The sequence below is a fragment of the Cajanus cajan genome, chromosome 11 (genome assembly GCF_000230855.2).
Source record: "Cajanus cajan strain Asha chromosome 11, NIPB_CcT2T_4, whole genome shotgun sequence".
Taxonomy (NCBI): domain Eukaryota; kingdom Viridiplantae; phylum Streptophyta; class Magnoliopsida; order Fabales; family Fabaceae; genus Cajanus; species Cajanus cajan.
The window spans coordinates 31266611-31289307 of NC_138527.1; the positions used below are offsets into that span (position 1 = coordinate 31266611).

General features: G+C 29.4%; 1 protein-coding gene across 1 annotated transcript; it reads left to right on the plus strand.

The window, feature by feature from the left end:
• The first annotated feature begins 20926 nt into the window (after positions 1 to 20926).
• On the plus strand, positions 20927 to 22591 carry LOC109800389 (Kelch repeat-containing F-box family protein). The gene has a single exon (XM_083066391.1). It carries the CDS (start codon positions 21002 to 21004, stop codon positions 22091 to 22093), a length of 1092 nt encoding a protein of 363 aa, XP_082922517.1. The 5' UTR covers positions 20927 to 21001; the 3' UTR covers positions 22094 to 22591.
• Positions 22592 to 22697: the final 106 nt, after the last annotated feature.

Here is a 22697-nt window from a genome sequence, read left to right on the forward strand (position 1 = left end):
TTTAAACAAAAACCTTATATACTCATTCCCTTAAAATCAATCTAGACTTCTACCCATAGAAACCCTTAACTACCTAAAATCATAAAGAGTTCCTTAATTATAGAGTTTCTCAACATAAAAGCATAATTAAACATATCAACATATATTAAAATAAGGTCAACAACAATTTCTAAAACTTCTAGCGTTAATATATTTATCTAACTAGTTTTTAAATAGTTGAATTTTTAAAATATTTTTGTTAGAAATTTAATTCTTAATTATACAAAAATAATGCTCTAATAAAATGGTGGGTTAAGGTTGTGGTTTATGATAAGTATTTTTAAATTTTCTTATGAGGTTATGACGTACTTTGCATCATCATTAGATACAACAAAAATGGACAAAAAATTCTGCATCTCAAATTTCAAAAGCAACTGTACGATACTGCAGTTCTCACCCAACAACTCAAATTTCTTTTTTTCAAACTATATTTCTGTTTATTATAAGAATGCTTTCCATTTTTTATTTAAGGAATAAGTTTATATAATCAGAATTTCATCATGTCACTTCAGTATCATGTCACTTTAGTGACTTGAAAGAATCCAAATGCCAGCAAAAATGATGTGTATACTAAGTTACCAAACGTATTTGTGAAAATTAATGCTGAACCCTAATCACTCATCACAAAAATATCTTAATGATAAAGATTGCAACTAACAGCAAAACTCACCAGATAATGGGACTCAAAAGGGACAACCAATTTTATGGTTTGTATGATCTTTAACCTCATTTCATTCCGTGTAATCGATCGATTTTTGCATTCAGGAAAAAAATTCTGTTTCTCTAACAATATTTTCTTACAAATCAATTTATTTATTAAAGAAAATAATTAAATATATTGCATATAGTTGAGATTCTAAATATGTTTGTTTAACTCAAAATCAATTATAAATTCATAAGCATTTTATAAGCATAAAACTAAATACATAACTATTTTTAATTTCAGTCAAAAAAATTATTTTTAAAAAATTATGCTAACTAGTATTTTAACACAATTATAAAGTTTTAACCTAATGTAATCATGCTATTTGTTGCCTTCTTGAACATTAAACACATTTAGTATTCGGGTTCTAGTTTAAGATATGTCACTGTCAGTTGTCACCGACAAAAGGTGCCTTATGACTTACGTGACCATTATGAAATTGTGTCCATTGCTTTGCATAGATTTATATTTAGTGGTGGAATTTCAATTTTTCTGTTTCATTACTATATTTTATTGACGATAATATAAAAATAAAATGATCGATTTTTCACCATGTTGTAACTCCTTTCCAATCACACTCACAACATGTTACACAATTTTTTTTCTTCTACAAATATGTTAGAAAAATAAATAAATTTTCTTTATAAATTAAAATCAGTTTATGTTTTCTCTGTTAATTATTATAAAATACTTTTAATTGAATTACACAGATCAAATAATTATGTTAATTAATTTTATTAAATTTACAAAATAAATCATAATACATCAATTTTATTCTTTTTATTTATATTAAATTTTTATGAAGATATTAAGATATTACTCTATATTAACAATTATACATCGATATTAAGAAAATTGACTAATAATAATTGAGTTTAAATGATGAAAAGAATAATTATTTTTCAAATATTCTTTTCAGAAGTATATATTTTTACAATTTTTAATAGAAATAAAAAATAAAAAATAAAATTAATATTTTATAAGAGTTATAGAATATCTTATAAAAAAATAATGATTTTATTCTAAATTATACCTTATAATAAAAAAAATAAAAAAAAATATACAATAGCTTGTAATTAAAAAACGGTTTAAAAAAAATACTCCGTATACATTATTAGTTCATATTTTATTTTTTTAATATTTAATAAGCAGAAGGACCATTCTCATGCAGTAGTTAAAATGTCATGTCAACTCTTACCCACCATTCGCGCTAACCACTGTTTCATGGCCATGTCCAAGGATGTCACTCTCACTCCCAATATGCATATGTTACACTAACTTTAGCTTAGTATGAAATCTTGATATTTCATATAAGTATTTATTTTAATTTTTTATCTTTTATTTTTATTAAAGATAGTAAGTATGTATGTTTTTTTTTTGTTAATAATGAATTTCTTTATAAATAAATATTCTCTGTTTTTTAAGATATATTAAATATTCTCTTTCCTATTTATTTCTTTTCTTAAATTTTAGTATTATTTATCGATTTTATTAATTTTAATGTGTAAGTTTTAATATAAAGTATTTTTTTATCTCTTATGATAATTTAATGATAAATAATTAAGATTTTAAATTGATATGTTATGATTGTATTTTATGTAAAACTAATAACATTAATTAAAATAACTACTTATATTATGTGTAGTTTTATTATAAATGTCTTTAATAAGAAGACAAACATTTTTAATAAGAACACAAACATGGAGACTAATATATTAATAAAATGTTACTGTAATATCTTTAATAAAACTTATTCGTTAAATGAAAAATGGATATTTATTAATAATTGTTTTCACCAGAATATGTAAGTTTTTAATGTTGGGATGACGTTCTAATTGTTCAAATATTTATAATGAGAACACTTGAAAAGACATAGTTTGATGTTCAAGTTAATTGAAAGTATTATTGCACATATATAATATTTTAAAAGAAAATATTTTCACATTACTTGAATTACTTAAGTGTAGAGCTTTTATATATTAAAATATTCTTTACGCTTTTAAAGAGACAAGTAATGAATAGTAGAGTCGTGTATGTAAAAATGGGCATCGTGAACATGTTGTTTCATAGTTCAAAAATGTCACATTTTGGAATTCAAATTTGATTAATTTTATTTAATTACTTTACGTAATAAACCAAATTAAAACAAAAAATTTAAAGACTAAAATTAGTAAAAAAAATTAAAAACTAAAAAAAAGTTAACAAAAAAATCATAAACTAAAAACATGTTTAATCTTTATGGTAAATCCCATTAGACTTTTATATTAGTCAAGTGAATAGATAATCCACATAAGAATATAAAAATATTTGATTGGAACAACTTACTCTAAAGAACTTTCCAAAGAATATATAATTCTTAAATCTCGAGCACATAGATACAAAGTGATTTATCTAACCGAGCAACTTTACTTGTCCTTGATCGGGTTCCGGAGGGTAGAGTTAGAATGCGAGAATTTACTCAACGTGAAAATGTATGGGAAACTGATTCATTCAAACTAGATCTAGATGTAACAATAGAAATGTTTGAAAGAAAATAAAAGTAGTTGTGAATAAAATTAAAATAATTGAAAGACTGGTCTCCGTCGACACTTTTTATCCGAGTAAACATCTGCTTTTAAGACTTCAATTGACCTCTTTTTTTATTATCAAATCGAATACAACCACTATATCAGCTGAAAGATTATATCATTATTTTAACTATAGTTTTATATTTTAATCGACATACCATTATATGTCATATATACTTTCATACTCCTTTTCTAGAATGTGGTCTGTGTCTTTTTGTCCCATGTTTCACGCAGATCGGTGCGTAAACTGCGACTTTGGTCATAAAGATGATGAATATCTAAACCTTCTAGAAAAGAAATCACCTTAGAAAATGATGATATTACTTATTTTATTTTTAATTTGATTTCCCACTAAATATAAAATACAACTTCAAAATTATAGACAGTTCTGTATATTGCGGCACTAATCTTTGCTTTTGATAAAAAAATAATTTGGATGTAAAATTAAGGTAATCTTTTTAGTTTTTATTTTTTATTTTTTTGAGTAATTTATAATCAAATGTTAGAAATTGTGTTTGGTGTTGATCTCATGACTGTCCCATACAAGGGGTATAATATGGTTGGCACCGGCTTCATGACAAAATGACACCGACATGTAATTAAGGAGCACAAGCCCCATACAAAGGTAGGTGATTTCAATTGTCTTCCACTATTAAATAATGAATCAAACATTTACATCAATATATTACTTTCATGCTAAAGATATATGGTTCGTTTTCCATGTGTGTTTTGTTCCAACTATAACACTATTACATCGAGAGAGAACATTCTTTTATTTATTTATTTATTTATTTTAATTCTCATTGTTTAGAGAGATTAATTATATCCATATTATTCGAGAGATTTAAAAGTGAATGAGAATCTTTCATATTCTTTTTCTAATCGCACATGTTACATGTTTATTCAAACACATAGCAATATATTGTTATAATCTCTAACACTTTAATTAATTGAGATTGAATAAACAAGTTGATTTCTTTCCTCCCTCCATTACTATGAATATGTGATATACCGGAAAAGTACTGCTACTAAGTAAACCCATGTAAAGGAACAAAGTTTTTTTTTTTTTTTTTTGGCATTTTTGTCACTTGAAGGTACTAACATCCAGAATGACATTTTTTTTTACTCTTAACCACCAAGAGACATGGACAACACCGAAACCCTTGGTCAGAGATGAAATATAGCTGAGAATTAGATAATTTTGGCACGCTTGGTAACCAAAACTAAAGACTTGGTTGGACTAAGACGGTTAATTAAGAACGATCATGATCAAGGTTATCAAAGTTAACTCTTAATTAACTCATAATTAAAAGTGTAATATTACCTAATCAATAATTGAAGAAGAAAATTCATTCATCAAAAATTTATTACGGTTAATATAAACATTAACTTAATTATATTGAGAAAAAAAAAAAAAGAAGATATTGTCCATGTCATTATTGTTAGCATTTAAAAATATTGGTGACCAATTACTTGGGGAGAAGACAATATTATAACTATCCTTGTAATACTACACACCTCTCTAGTAATTAGTTAAGAGTGGTAGCCATCAACGTCATACTTCACTTTAACATTAACTAAGGACCTAAAGGACACTCTACAACCCAATCTAAGATTTATCACTTAATCAAGAATGGTTTTTCAACAACTGGTCTCCTAGAGCACCACACCAATATTCACACAATGAAATATTCAACTTTTAAAAATATCATTTCCTCTAGTCTTAAGTCAATTGACATGTTTTAATGCTTATAATATTCTAAACATTCGCCTCAACAACATTCGCCTCAACAACATTCATCTATATTCATTACCCTAGGCTAATGGATGTAGATCTAACAACATTCATAAATTGATAGTATACTAATGCATATGAACCAGTTAATCATACAATCCCCTACATATATCATCCCATATCAACATATATAGAATAACATCACCACGTACAACATGCAATAAATTCATCTAACCTATTAATGTTCACCAAGTAGTCATATAAGTAACAAGTATTTTTAAAATAATTTTTGATTGGCCCCACACAAGCTGCACCCAACACCATTGAGATAGGGAGTTCTTTACTTTGTCCACTCTTGAAACCACTCAACTTGTGTTTGGCGTGGCTAAGGTAGGAAACCCTTGGGCCCCCACATCTGGCATGGCAAAATTCCATGTTTGGTCTCACGCCAACCCAAGGTGATTCTCTCTTCTCACGCCCGACACTACTCCTTTGGTGTCCAATGTCACTCCAAGCAAAGTCAATTCTCTCATCTCACGTCCGACGATATTCAAATCACGTTTGGGTTCAACCTGAAATAATTCTCTCTCTTCACGCCCGACACCACTGATCCTACGTTCGACGTAAGTAAGAAAGAGTGCTCCTGATTGAACCATGCACACCCAACGCCATGAAGGCACGCTCGACGTGACTGCGATTTTTACACTTGTAGATTTTGAATTTGGCTCAAAGCCACCTGAAAACTAGAAAGTACCAACATGTGATGCAACAAAATATACATATGCATCATCCATAATTCATTTCACACCAGAAATTCAACATGTAACCATCAATAATCGCAACTCATCAAAATCCAAATTTCATATTCAAAACATCCCAAACTCAACCTATTCATCATACCCTCCGAAAGCAATCAATACATTATATTTTTATGAAAATCAATTAACATGAAATCCATACAATTCAATAATTAAGGTTCTAAGTTTCCTTACCTCAACTCGATCCAAATAAGAAGAGAGGAAAGAAAGAAGAATTGCTTTGAGAAAACTCCACTCTAACTCAAATCCTCCACTTCAGCAACTTTTGATCATAACACCACATATTAACATAGGTTTTCTATGGTCTTAGGGAGTCTAGAAAGAAGAAAATGAATGTTAGAAGTACTCCAAAACTCCTCTCTCTAGAATATCTCTCTTAGTTTCCTTAATGACTAAACTTGTGAAGCTCAATTTTAAGAAGAAACTTTAAATACTTCTTTCTTCATAGTCAAATTAGACTTCTATCTAGCGAAACCCTCTAAATCATCCAAAAATTTCTAAAAAATTTCTTAATGTCCAAAGTTCTTCAACATTTCACCTTAGAACACCATAACATATAATTATTGTTAATTAAAAGATAATAATTAATCAAAACTTATAGTGTTGCCGTTTGATTATATTTAGGTTTTCCCTAACATGGTAAAATGGATGATTTAACTCCTAGCATTAAATAATTTAAATTATCATAATAATTAAATAAAAATACTTAAAATGAAACATTTAAGTACAAATTTAAAATATATTTTAATTCTTAAGTTTTCTATTTTTAATTTCTAGCTTATTTATTTATTCTATATATTATTTGAATTAAAATAAATAATAACTTAGTATGAATTTTATTTAAAACATGTAATATTTTAAAAAAAAAAAAAGATGTGGCGGGTTGCTCGCAAATTTCGCCGAATATAATAAAACTCGATATGAACGAGGATATGTTTTAAAATGTAAATTAACATCTTTTAACCCCGAAAAATATAAATCCGTCTCACCTTTTGGGAGAATGGGAGTAGAGAATTTATATATTTTAAATATTAATTTATATATTAAAAATATATTTAATGTAAAGTTCAATTATATAATCAATGAACATTTACTCTGTATAATATATAGGTTAAAATCCTAGTTGTAGCTTAACTTCAAATTGATTATAAGAACTAATAACTTGATATATTGTCAACTTATTAGTAACATTTTGCTTATGAATAGGTAACTTCAGATTTGTCTGTAACTTCGTTTTTTTAGCATTTTTAAATAGGTTCTTTTATAGTAATATTTTTAAAGGGTTGGTATAATTTCAAACAATTTATTAACTGAAGACTTGAAAGTGTATTGTAATTGAAATTTTAACATTACAATTTTTTTTTTCAGAATTCACTTGTTATTTTTAAGGTACGAGGTTGAAATATAACAAAAGAAAATTGAATTTATTAGTATATCAAAATTTTGAAATGTTAAAAATACTTAATAATTATTTTTTTAAAAAAAATCTAATTCCGTTACTTCTAATAATAGTTGTGTGACATTATGTTGTGGGTTTTTATTTATTTTAAATTTTATTATTTAAATGATTTGTGTTAATGTGATGTCTTGTTGTTTTAAAACATTAAGAATTAAGGAAATTTTTAAAAAGTTAGTTGTTTAAAGTTATTTTGGGTTGAGGTCAAAGTTAATCAAGTTTGTTAATCAAGTTTGGTGGAAGGTATATAAGACTTTTTGAAAACTTGAATTTCATAAGTTTATTTCTCGAATTTTTAAAGAAAGGTTTAGAGAGGTAGACTCTAGAGTTGAAAGAGATTTTTCTTTTTAATTTCTAACTTCATCTAAGTGCTTTGATTCTTTCTTGGGGCAGAGATTGTAGTAACCAAGTTGAGATTTGAAGCTAAGGAGCTAAGAATCAGAAGTTGAAGTTATTGTGCAATAAGGTCTTGGGAAGTCTTGTTCTTCATTGTTCTTCTTTCTTTTCTTTTTTTTTTTGTTTCCCCTTGTTTTCTAGAAGGTTCAAGGTAAGGGAAGCTTGTGACTTAATTTTCTAAGATGAATATGTTGAATTGTTGTGTTAAATTCGTTCTTGAATGATAATTTATGTTGAAATTTAAAGGATTGAACCTTAAGGGCTATGTTTTTTGGTTTTTCTTGGTGTGATGATCATTGATCATGTAGTGATTGCATGTTGTTTATTTTGATGAATCTAAGTTTTTTATGATGTATAAATGCTGATTTGAAGGTTGCATGTTGGGTTGGTATGGATTGATAGTTGAAATTGTTGAGAAAAGTTGAATTTTGTGGGTGAAAGCCTTATTCTCGCTTAGTAAGAGTTTATGACGCTCAACGCTCATGCATGAACATTTGCCCAAAATTGCATTCTCACTCAACAACAAATGCCTGACTCAGTGAGAAAATAGTTTTGTAGCTAAGCTTGCTTAACGAGACAGATATCACCCAATGGGAGGACCCACAAAGGATCCTAGTAGCTCAATGTGATATGCTTGCTCAATGAGAATATTCACATAGAAGGCGGGACACTTAGCATGCTCTTGACCACCCAACAACAAGCTTTAGAGGACTTCGGTCGTACGACGAGCCAAAGCCTACTTAGTGAGGGTAGTTGCAAAGTGTTTTCCTTGTTGAGTGAGAGCAATGTCACTTAGTGAAGAGCTTTAGAGAGCTCATCTTGCTTAATGGGAGCCTTGTTTTGGTAACTTACATATTGAATGCTATTATATAATATGTTGAGATGATAAACTGAACCATTATGAAGTTATGTCGTAATATATTGCTAAGATTAATGAATCTTGTTATAAAAAGTTGAAAATGAAGTATGATAGATGTATTGAGTTGAATTGGATTTTTATACCATGTGTTGTCTACATTGTTGAGTTGAATTATGTGGTGAGATGCATCATGCATGTTGTTAATTCGTGTTTTGAAGATAAAAACTAGAGGAAAGGGTGTTATTCTTTGAAGTTGAAATATCTTATTTCATGGATATTGTGTTGTGGTGTTCTAAGAGTCCAAGTGTTGAAAAATATTTCTCAAGAGAGCTAGCTCTTGAAGTGGAGTGTTGTGTCACCTCTTAGCCCTTAGTTGATATCGTATAGGGGAAAGGTCAAACCATATTGGTTTAGAAGTGAGCAATTTGAGTAAGGTATGAAGTCAATAGATAAAATCTTCAAATGATTACTAAAAAGGTGTGTGGCATCTAAAGAATAATTAGTGGGTTATACCCACATGTGACTTAGTTAAGGCATGTCAAGGTCGTGATGAGTCCACACCCAAGCTACGATATACCAGACGACTGATACTGAATTTTTCTAGTTTATGTGGCAAAATTTGAGAAATCAATGTTGTGTTGAAAATGGATTTAATATGCAATGTTATGTTGTATGGCATAAATACGAGGTATGACCTTAAGGTGATTGGTCTTGTTGTGTTGTAATTCGGTAGAGGCAAGCTACTTAAACTGTTCACTTGTGTTGTAAGAGATCTCTTAGTTGAAAATGTGTGATGACACATATAAAGTTGTTTTATTGTGAAGTTGATGTGTTGTACTAGATGATGAGTTGTTAAACTGTATGTTAATGTGTTGTTAAGCTATATAGTTGTACTATTATGTTGCTTAGTCGATAAGTTGTTATATGTTGTTAAGTTGAGCTATGACTATTGTTGTGTTGATTTTAAAGAAATTGTTCATATAATAAGCTATTGCTTCTATATTATTAGTTTTTTTTTCATGTATATAAGTTTATCCTTATTTTTCCATGTTATTAGATTGCGATGATTATATTGTTATGGGAGTGGGACAAGATTAGGTTGGGGGCATGCTTGATGGATGACCATGTTGGAGATGATTTATACTTTTGTTGAACTATTTTGATACAACATGTACATATATGTTGCTTGATCGACAATTAGGGATGAGAATATGTCAAGCTTTGAATATATACATTATGTTTGTTCTGCAAAATTAAAACTTAAATCTGACTTATTATCTATCATAGACTTTTTTTTATATGTCTGACCTTGCCTTTTTAAAGTTTGGCTCTATTTAAAAATCTATTTAAATTATTAATATTAATTAGACCAATAAACTTAATTTTTAAAAATTAAAAAATTTATTTTTAAAATATAATTTACTCAATATTATTAAAATTTTAAATTTTAAAAGAAATATAAGAGAAAATGTAGTCATTTTTTATTAAAGGGACAATTCATGTGCGTAACTATGTATATTGATAGACACTCATGTACAGATCATAAACTTATAAACCTATAATGAAAAAAAATGTATAAAAAAATATTTTAAATATTAATAATTTATTTTTGTTTTATAAATTTATTTATTTATTTATATTTTTTATAATATATTAATTTTTTTATTATATTATATTAATAAATAGGTTAACATATCAAGCCTAATAGACTTTTCTATAAGCCTAAACCTTACCTTTATATATAAATAAGTTTTTTAAAAAAGTTTAAACTTAACTTTTTTATAAACAGGTTAGGTTAGACTTTAAAGAAGTTAGGTCATAGGCCTTTCTTTAAAGTCTAACCTTATGTTTTGCTACTTGATATTTGTGTTTGTATGTATATATGTGTACTAAGATATCTTATATTTCAGTTGTTTATTCCTTACATATATATTGTTAAGCGACTTCTTCAAAAATAACATAACTATAGTCATAACTCAACTTAACAACATATAACAACTTATCAACTTAGCAACACAACAGTACAACTATACAACTTAACAACATACAATTTAATAACTCGTCATATTTACAACCCATCAACTTTACAACAAAACAAATTTATATGTATTGTCATACATTTTTAATTAAGAGATCTTTTACAATATAGATAAATAATCTAAATGGCTTAACCTTTACTTTTCCATGTTGTTGAATTGTATTGATCATATTATTATGGGAGCAGGACAATATTTGGTTGGAGTGCATGTTGACGAATGACTATTTTGGAGATGATTTATAATTTTATTGAGTTATTCTAATGTAACATGTACATAGGTATTATGTGACCGACAATCTAGAACTTTTATGTTTTGCTGCCTGATATATATTTGTATATCTGTGTAATCTCACTGAAAGATTTTATGTTTTTAATTATTTATCTCTTACATATATATTATTACATAAATGTATGAAAATATTAAATTAGATGATATTTATATTTTTTGTTGAGATGTAAGAAATATAGAGATTTCATTATAATATTAAAAAAAATCTTTCATTGAATGTTAAACTTAAAAATGATTTCTAAAATAATTTATATCGCAAGTAGGTTCCAAATATTAATTTTAACTTCTAAATATAATTAAATTAATTAATTCTAATGTTAGTTTTTTTATTAACAAGACATGCATGGTACATACAACGACTTATTTAAAAAATTTTAAAAAAAGTAAGTGTCTTTTTACATAAACCACATGTTCATACATCGACAAAAATTGTTTAATCAGTAAATACTAAATAATATCAATAACCTCATTATTCAACAACAACCGCGTTTCTAGATGTGTGATCCTCGTAAATCTAGAATCATAAAAAAAGGTCAACAACTCAATTCTACTCTTATGTCGATCTAGAATAACAAAAATGGTCAATGACTCAATTTCTTGTATTACTCTTATGTCGATCTCTTTCTTCATAGCACTCAGACTTATGTCGATCATTACTATAAAAACATTAGTACAATATTAAATATATTTTTAATTATTTGAAAAATGTTTTAACTGTTAAGCAAAATTTATATGTTTGACATATTTTTTTAATAATGTAAATTTATGTATATTACTAAATAAAAGTTGTGTAATTTTTATTAAATATTATATCACTCAATAAAATAATTAACAAAAATAAAAATAAAAAAGTTTAATAATTTCTTTTTTAAAAACAATAATTTTACAAGATTCAAAATATGAAAAGAAAATATCTTAAAGCGACTGACAATATATTTAAATCAAAGAATTTTATGTTGAAATAAATCAATTCAGATATTATTATGTAATGAAGATAAGATAGCTTAAAAATATATATATAATCCCCTTAGATTTTGAGATATTTACGCAACATCATCCCAATTTTTAAATTTGTACAGTCTTTTAAACTTTAAACATTACTTCAATCATTTAGCATGCCATTTAATAATAAATTAATTAATGTAAAATTTTGATTATCTTTATATTCATTTTCTTAATAAAAAAATATAACTTCTTTTCATCAAATCCACTCTTATAAAAATAAAGAATACTTCGATACATTTTGTCACAACTCAAACATATAAGACTAAGAATATTTCTCAAAATATTTTTTTTTGCAGAAATTTAGTTAAAGTTAAATGGAAAAATATTATTAGAATAATAGGTATAATGTGTAGGAACTAATTAAGAGGGCTTTAAAATTCACGATAACATTTTGAAAATGTACTCTGAAGTTTAGGGATCTCAATTATTTTTGTTAAAGAATATATTATGTTTTCATTGTAGATATAATTGTATAATTAGAATTGGAGATGGATCTGATTGAAGGGGAGTTAGAAGTTTCAATAAATGAAAGACAAATACAAACAGAATAATAATCGTTTACTAAGTCTTCGGGACCACCATTCGTCTACTTCAATTCAAGTCAATGAGATGATAAACCACTATTGTGTCGTGCGAAACCAAAACACGAATTGAGTGTTGAATTTGATTTTCAGGATACAAATGTTAGTCAAGATTTGGTGTACAAAAAGGGTATTGCAGATAATTTAATTTCAAAAGAAATGTTTGGATATCATGTGAGAATTAAACCGTTACATATATAAATTTAATAATTAAAGGCGACTTAATAAAAAATATATATGTGTATAAAGTTATACGTTTTAACATTAATGTGATCATCACAAACATAAAAGAAGTGTTATTCAAGTGAAAAATAATCATTGTTTTTAAAATTGATTTTGTAATAAATTTAGTTGAGTTTACATAATCCACTTTCTTTAAGATTTCTTGCAGAGAAAATTTGATTTCTTGCAAATTAACTTGGACAAACAACATAAATTTATATCATTTAAAACAAAATAATACAAATACAAAGTTGACAATTTCTTTCTTTTTCATTCAAGGATGGAGAAAGAAGGTTGTTAGGGTTGAAAGAAGAACAAATAAACAAAAGTACTAATTAAGAAGGTAAAAACTCAAGAAAACCAAGAAGATAAAAGTGATATTGTGATGTTGGATGAAATACGAGATAACAATTAATAATAAGTTGTCATTTACACTAATGTTAATGTTACTAGTAATTATTATTGTGCTAATATATATGTTAAAAGACTATTGAAGAAGACACTTTCAACATATACTAGTTCACCAAATTTAATTTTATCAATATTTATTTTTTTATCAATAAAAATTATAATAATAACAACAAAATTCAAACTTAATATCTTACCCATATTACACTTCAAATATACTTAGATCTAAACTCGCAAATATATTCCACACGTGTCCTCTAAGCCAATCCAAGTATATTACATTAATTAACCTTAAGAGTAAAAGTAAAGTGTACGTTAAGTTACATGTGGAACCCAAAGGCATATTAAGTATTAACTATCCTTAAAAATTAATGTAAAGTGTAGGTTAAGTTATACAAGTGGAAGTGGAACCCAAAGACATGCAAGTACAAGGAGAATGAACCTGGATGTAACAGGAACAAAGGTCAATAAAAATAACTAACTAATTCGTGATATCTAGATATGTTAATAGAGTTTCAATATAGTATTGTATATATAGTATTTACTTGATTCATATCTGTATTTCTAAAAAAGATTCGATCGTCTCTAAATTTATATTGTATAGGTAATGATTTCAATATTCATTCTCGTATAATATATTCATGATGCTTATATATATATATATATATATATATATATATATATATATATATATATATATATATATATATATATATATATATATATATATATATATATATTGTTTCTACCGTATGTCCGCTGTCATCATTAAGATTACTGTATTCGAAGTATTGTCCGCTTTGACGCTCGTTGGGTCGTCACGATTTTGTCCTTAAAAAAGCGCATCGACGGGTTAAGGATGTCCTTGAGAATATAATTTTTTTTGCATAAAAATATTATTAACTGTATTAAAAATATATTAAATCAGAGGATACATTATGTTAATCCCCATGTTTTGTTTTATAATCATAACAATCAATAAATTTTGTAAAAAGATTACTTTCAATTTGTTAGAAAGTAGAAAAAAAAAATATAAACAATATATAAAAAAGACTATTAAGGTATTTCTTTTTCTATTTTTTAAAATTTTTATTTAATAATTACGGCATCTAAAATAATAATAGATTATCAAAAAAATTAATAATATAGTCCTAAATGAAGAAAATATATAAATATCTCTACAATAAATATTATAAAAGGAAAATAATAAAAAAGAAAAAAAATATTTTTATCTACATAATCAATTAATACTATAAAAAATATTTTATAAAAATATAGCACTTAAATATTATTATTTTTATTATCAAAATCTAAATAAAATAATTAAATTAATATTAAATACTATATATGTATTAAAAAAATAAAGTTTAAAATATATTTTTAGTCCATCAAATTTAGAATAAATTTATTTTTAATTCCTCAAATTTAAAATTGTTGCTTTTAGTCCATATAATTTCGAAAAATCTTATTTTAATCTTTATATTCAAATTTTATATATTAAAAAATTTATCAAATATTATTGCATAAAATTTATATATTGATGTCCTCGTTAGTGGAAATATCACATTACATCCGATTGATATTGCATAACTGTAACGACTCGTCACGGTCTCTACACTTAGTGGAATCACACTACAACTAGTTAACTAAGAGAATATTAAACTGGATAACACATACATACAGGCATAAATATAAAGATCAAAATAATTAAGTTTCTGTATATAAAATATAGTACCATATATGTACAGTCATCCCAAAATATTCCTTAGTGCCGGTCAAGCACTGACAAAAAGAATGTTACCCAAAATGGTAACTCAAAACACGAGACTCAGCTCCTCGTCTCGCAACGATCACCTCTACTCCCAAGCTATTCCTGACCTGCTCCCATACTAAGTATGATCATCGCAGTTCCACCACATGAAAAACAAAAGGGTAAGCTACAATTCAAAAATCAATAATACAAGTACAGAATAAAATCTATACTACACATGCATCCCAAATCCTGTTCTTAAGGAACCTTTCATCTCAATCAATCATTCATTCATCAAGCATGAAGTCAAACACCCCACTTCATCATGTCAATAATCATGCAGTAAATGCATCTCATGACAGATATCAATGCATATCAATCATCAAATGCGTCGTCACGCATACACCTAGGAGATCTCCATAACAATAGAGCTGTATAAGTGACATTCCATCCTACTGAAACCACCCCAACCATTTTCACGCCCAAAGCGCCCGCTCGGTCACAGCTAAACAGGATATAATCCTCCCTCGAGTTTACTCGGATGATGTCACTTACACACTTGGAAGTCCAGATCCACCGTCAAGTATAGCACAGCTGGGTACGGGCTTACCACGACCTTGGCATGCATTAACCAAGTCAATTGTGGAGTTCGCTCACCGACTATCTGCAAGGATCCACGCACCTTCCCGAGTACTTGGTTAAGGGAATAACCCTCGACCTCATACCCCGCTCCAACACTAGCTAAGGACTTAGAGGAGACTCACCCAACCCAGTGGCCTATCTGAGCACCACTCTCCCAAATCCAGTGGCCTCCCAGAGCACCACTCTCATATATCAGTGGCCTATCCAAGCACCACTCCCAAGAGACTCTATGTGAGCTCTTCCAGTTCGAAAATATTTTTCCTCTCCTCAAGTCCTAGGCTAGACTCATGTCATAGGCATCACATGCAATCATGCATCATACATCATAATGGTCTGCCCACCATCATGATCAACAATCATACACATGTCATAAGACATCACATGCAATAATGCATCATTCATCATAAATGATCTATCCATCATTATGATCAATAAACATATTCATATTCAAACATTCATACGTATCATTACAAACATACATATGAATCATATCGCACCATACATACATATATGATCTAAAACTTTAACTTTAAACATGCATAAGCATCAATTTAAAACAATTATTTATAAATATAATTACGCTTGGTGCAGTCAGCTCGTACCTAGCCTAACACCAACCCAAGAGCTCTGAGCTCTTCCACGCCTGGCACACTCAACCTGCGCCCGGCCTAATCCCATTGAGTTTGTAAACTCACATACATCCTAAATAACAAACATTCTAGCTTTCCTTACCTGAAGATTGACTCAGATAGCCAAAGACTGAACAAAAGTAGAATTTTCCCTCGAGGCTTAACTCGGAACTTCAGTCCTCCCAAAACAAGCTTTCTAATCTGAATTTCAAGAAAAGACAGAAGGAGTTATTGATCTAGAGGAGAAAATGAATTAAACAGACAAATTTGGGAGAGAAAGGAGCTCACTGACCCAGAGACCTTCTCTCTAAAACTTCTCTCTAGAATCAGAACTCCTCACGGCCCCCCCTCACCCCTATTTATAGGCAATCCGGAGAGGCCAGAACGGCCCGTACAGAACTCCCAATTCACACACAAAATCCACGCCCAGAACGGCCCGTTCTGAAAACAGAACGGCCCGTTCCGGGACTCATCCGGAACGGCCCGTTCTCCCTCCGGAACGGCCCATTCTCCTTCCGGAACGGCCCGTTCTCCAACCAGAACGGCCCGCTCTGGAATTTGGAACGGCCCGTTCTCCCTCCGGAATGGCCCGTTCCCAACCACGAATTTCAGTTTAATTTAATAGTTTGAAACGGCCCGTTCTAGATTGGGAACGGCCCGTTCCGGGCTACTAAATTAGCCACCATTTTTTTTTTAAACTACGTTACAATAACCGTTTTAATTAGTTATTTTCATATATGTTATTAATGATTTGAAGGACTAAAACAAAATTTTTAAAAATTATAAAGATTAAAAACATATTTAAACAAAAAATAAACTATAAAAAAGTTAGGAGTGAGGGGGCCAAAGACCCTTATTACATCCTACATTAGAAATAAATATATATATATATATATATATATATATATATATATATAATCCCAACTTAACTTAATCCAATAAATATGTTAAGATCATGTTAAACCAAAGACTTTGTTATGATAAGCTTCTCTAAAAGTGCACCTAAAAGAAGTAAAATAAAAAAATAGAATTAAAATTAGTTTACACATTAATTTAAAAATAAATAAAAATTAGAATAGAAAACTTTAACAATTTAGTTTATACATAAATTACTTTAATTTATAAAGAAACTTATTTTATTTTTCTTTCATACTTTTTTTTTATAAATGTTATTTTTTTCTTTTATAAATGCTATGAAGAAGTTTATTTAAATATATTATAAATTAAATGAATTTATAAGTTCCTAACCAGTCATGTTACTATAAAAAAAGAACATTTTGTTTAGATTAAAAACAGACTAAATTAAATATGTTTAGATCATATCAAACATAAATGAAATATTAAAGATTTTTATACTGACAGTGGGGTTCATGGGGCGGGTAATAGTAAATTCATTCTTATCCTGCTAGATGAAAATTGGTCCCATATTTACTCTATATTCGCGTGTGTATCCATTAAGCAGGTATTCATGAATTTTTTGAACACCCACGAATATCTATGAATATTTATAAATTTTTTAAGAAATTAAAAATTATATTACAAATATTTTGAAGTTTATATTTAATGTCATTGAAATATTAAAAATAAAAATTTAATGTTAATTTTGAACTTGTATTTAACATTAATTTTGTTGAAATAATAATAAAAATGCAAGATAATGAATAACTTAAAATACATCAATCTCACAAGTGAAAATCTCATATCACAAAGATGAGAGAGTGTAGTTTTAGGGTTATGTGATATAATGATAATTAGGATATTTAAGAAATATTATTAAATGGGTACCTGCGGGTATGAATATCATCATACCTACCTCTGTTCCGTTTATAAATGGGTAAAAAAGTATTCGTTCCCATTATCTGCGGGTACCCAATTAATCTATCCATTTATTATCCGTAGCGGATTTTACCTGTAGATACCCGCGGGTGCGGGTTTTTTTCCCATCCGTACTTTCATCATAAAATATTATGTATAATAATTTTTTTAATTTTTACAATAATTATTTTAAAGATTATATTTATAATTATTTATTATATTGATTTTGTAAATAATTTATACCCACAATATATAAAAAAAGTTTAGGTATTTTTATTAGTGTACTATATTTTTACAGTGAACTCATTAGAAAATATAATTGATTTGTCTTTTAATGTGATTATTTTAAATTTAATAAAATTTTCATATATAATTCGTAATTAAATAATAATTTTCTTATTATACTAATATAATTACTGTAAAAATTAATAAATTAATCATATAATATTTTTATGATTAAATAATAATATAAAAATGTTTTATCGTATCCGTGTATAGATTTTTTTCTCTAAAAATTAAACTCATAGTCATAGAATTACTATACTTTTGTATTTATTTTAAATGGAAAGTTAATTCATCAAAAAGAAAAATATACACCACTCATTAAAAACATGGTAAGAGTTAATCTGCATCTCACGTCGACATCATCAACTATAAAGTATAATCAATAAATTTTTGTTGCTATATATAACATCACAATGGGTGCGACATAATTATTGTGTTATCACCATAATTCAACTATCACATTCAAGTTCAACCATTGATGAGTGTGATTAAGTTATAAAAATTAGTGCACTATTATCACACTTATACTGTTTTATTCACAAAAAAAAAGTCATACAGATATACAGTATAAATATTAAATACAATATGCTTTTACTATAGATGTTAAAAAAAAAAAAATAAGAATAACGTGTTAACTTCTAACAAACCGCAAAAAATGTCAGTGTATTTTTTATCTTAAAATTTAACATACATTAAAGTTAAAGTAAAATTTAAGATATAATCAACTTATAGTAATAATTCTAGATGTATAAAATAATTAAAAATCAAAAATAAAAATGTCAATAGCTTAATGCCTATTACCTAATATTTTTTGACAATTATGAGTTTATTTAAAAAAAATTATTGACCATTGATGTTAGTAGAATGCTACTGGTGCAACATTAAACTCGTGCTTCTTTTTTTCAAAAGAAATAGATAGTTGTCATCTAGGGACAAGACATAAAAAAAATTCCAACTTTGTTTAGGATACAATAATGTTTTTAGAATCCAACTGGTGGTCAGAATCTGGAATTGGTGAAAATAAAGTGGCGTAGGAAGAAAATATGACAATAAAAAAAAACTATTTCCAATCATTTATTTGAGGGGAGAAATGAGGAGAAAGAAAGAAAGATATTTATTCGGACTCATCTTAAAATAGTTTTCTCCCAAATTAAAATGAAATGAGAAGAAAAGAATCTCCTTTCTCTATTTTGTATTTATATAAAAATGTTAAGGTATATTTTAAAACAATAAATAATTTTATCCTGAGAAAATCATATGATATTAAAAAAGACATTTTTAATAATTAGAAATATATTTATATTTTAATTCTTATATTTAAACACAAACATTTATTATAAGTTCCTGGCGAAAGCTTAAAATTACATCATTTTAAATTTTTAATAACTGTAAGAACTTAAAAATGTAATAATTTTTACAAAAAAGATTAAATCAAATTTTAAAATATTTTATGAAAGAAAAAAAAAACAAAACTAGAGCACTCACAAGTACCGAATTTTTAACGTAAATAGAATTTTTTAAAATAAAATTACCAAAATAATATCTGTTACACTTTATTTACACAACTAGCACTGATCACTGTTCACACTCAGAATTCGGTTCCCGAGGAACCGAATTCTGAGCGTCAAATTTTTATTATTATCAGAATTCGGTTCTCGGGAACCGAATTCTGAGTTGTTTTTAATTTTTTTTTTTTTTGCGTTTGTGGCCCAGTCTAAGAGAATATTGGAAGTGGAACGGGCCATTCCGAAAACAGAACGGTTCATTCTGCTTAAACACATGGAGTGTTATTTTTGGAATTGGAACGACCCGTTCTTTGCCCGTTCCAATTTCAAAAATAACACTCTATGTGTTTAAGCAGAACGGGCTGTTTTGCTTCCAGAACGGCTCGTTCTACTTCCAAAAAGCGTGCACACTGGGCCACAAATGCAAAAATAAAAAATAAAAAATAAAAAACAACTCAGAATTCTGTTTCCCGGAAACCGAATTCTAATCACACAAAAAAAAAAAATTTGAAGCTCAGAATTCGGTTCCTGGGAAACCGAATTCTGAATGTGAACAGTGATCAGTGTTAGTTGTGTAAATAAAGCGTAATAGATGCTGTTTTTATAATTTTTTTTAAAAAAATTCTATTTACGTAAAAAAATTCCACAAGTACCCGTACTTTTTCGTCGCCGCAACATGCCACTATTGTTGTGGCGAACTTATGGTGGCCATTAATACCATCAGTCCACCTCAGCTAGTGCCGTAGCCGTATCATATTATGCCATCACCCAAATTCAAGTATCGTCATCATAGTGCTACCATAGTTGAGTCTCATCTTAATTATACAAAATTAACGTTTCCTTTTGGGTAATTACAACATAATTCCCGGCACAAAACCATGCTATCATAAGTTAGTTTTTTTCCTTAAACATTGTTTTCATATAAATATTGAAAACTTAGTAATAGTAAACCCTAGAGATGGCACACAATTTGTACAGTTTCGAGATTGATATAATTGTGGAAAATCAATGTTGAAAGAGATTCACTAAAGTAGTGAACCAATTCAGACGAAATTTTGATTAGAGTGAGAGGTCCCCATCCTTCACCAATACCACATTCTAAGACAAAAGAGGTGGCACGCACCCATTGGATAACGTGGGACCTATTTTTTCACTTCTCTTTTTCCACCCTCTATATAAACCCTTAACTCCCGTTTCCCTCTCACTCTACTACTATCACAAACACAAACACACCACATATTTTGCTTATTACACCACCCATGGCATTGGCAGTGGCACCAGAAGAAGCACCCATCCACGGCGATATATTAGAGGCCATATTCTCCCACGTGCCACTCATCCACCTCGTGCCAGCCTCCCACGTGTCAAAGTCCTGGAAGCGTGCGGTGTTCTCCTCCCTCGCCCACATCAGCCCCATAAAGCCATGGCTCATAGTCCTCACTCAGAGCCCCCGCGCCTCGCACGTGACAACGCTACACGCTTACGACCCCCGCTCGCACGTGTGGCTCCAGATAAAAAGCGCCACGTCCCACACCTCCCCCGTGCGCTCCTCCCACTCCACCTTGCTCTACACGCTCACCCCCGCCGAGTTCGCCTTCTCCCTCGACGCGCTCCACCTCCACTGGCACCACGCGCCGGCCCCGCGCGTGTGGCGCACCGACCCCATCGTCGCGCGCGTCGGGACGCGCGTGGTGGTGTCCGGCGGCGCGTGCGAGTTCGAGAACGACCCGCTCGCGGTGGAGGTCTACGACGCGCAGAGCCGCGCGTGGGAGACGTGCGAGTCCATGCCGGCGCTGCTGAAGGGCTCCACGGCGTCTTCGTGGCTGTCGGTGGCGGTGGCCGGAGGAATGATGCACGTGACGGAGAAATTCTCCGGCGTGACCTATTCCTTCGATCCTGTAATGAAAAATTGGAGGGGACCTTTCGATTTGAGACCTGATGAGAGTGTTTGCTACTGCGTCACCGGAACCCTAGCGGAGCGGTTCATGGTGGCGGGGGTGGTGGGGGAATTGGGGAACGTGAAAAGCGTGAAGCTGTGGGAGGTTCGGGGGGGATTAGGTTCGGGGATGGAGGAAGTGGCTGAGATGCCGAAGGAGATGGTTCGGAGGTTAATGGGAGGTTCGGAGTTAGGTTCGGTGGAGGTGACGTGGATTGGGGATTTTGTGTACGTGAGGAACACTTCCTTAGCGGAGGAGTTCGTGGTGTGTGAGTTTATCGATGGGGTCCGGTCCGAGTGGCGGAGTGTGACCAACGCCGCCGTTAGCCACGGCAGGAGAATGGTGGTTTGCGGCGGCGATGTGTGCATGGAGGATCTGTCGGAGAATCGAACATTGTGCATGAAACAAGTGTGAACTTGAAAGCTTTATTAATACTACCATATTATTAAGTTTTAATTTAAAGTTTAAACCTTGGTTTTTGTTTTTAATTAAAAGCTTGTGTTTGGGAAATGGGAATCTATAGATTCCTTTTCATTTGATTGGCAAACAAAATTAGTCACTTATTTTATGACCTTTTTGTTTGATTATTTAAAACACAGAAAAGTTGTAAGAAAATTGTAAAAGAGGAAGTGGGAAGGATTTGTCGTTGGCCAAGCCTGAAAGAGGAAGTGATTGTGATGTTTGGGATATGACATAATACCAAAAAGGAAAATAAAAAAGAATAATGAAGAGGATAATCTGACGTGGAAATTTGCAATGGATATGTTTGGTTGCAGCAAGAGGTTGTCATGAGAGTCGGTGTATTATTATTATTATTAGTAGTAGTAGTTACACAGGTTTGGAAATTTGTGTACTATTTACCATGTACAAGACTTTCCTATTATTACAAGTGGCCGAAATTTTCAGTACTAATATTTATTATTTGCTGAGTTGTTTTTAACATAAAAGGCAAAATCATTAGTTTAATTTTCATGTTAGTCCTCGATTGATGATTGTTCTTTTCTTTGAGAAAAGGTCA

Bases quoted from the DNA above. Each gene is read 5' to 3' on its own strand.
- LOC109800389 (XM_083066391.1), top strand. From the start codon at position 21,002: ATGGCATTGGCAGTGGCACCAGAAGAAGCACCCATCCACGGCGATATA.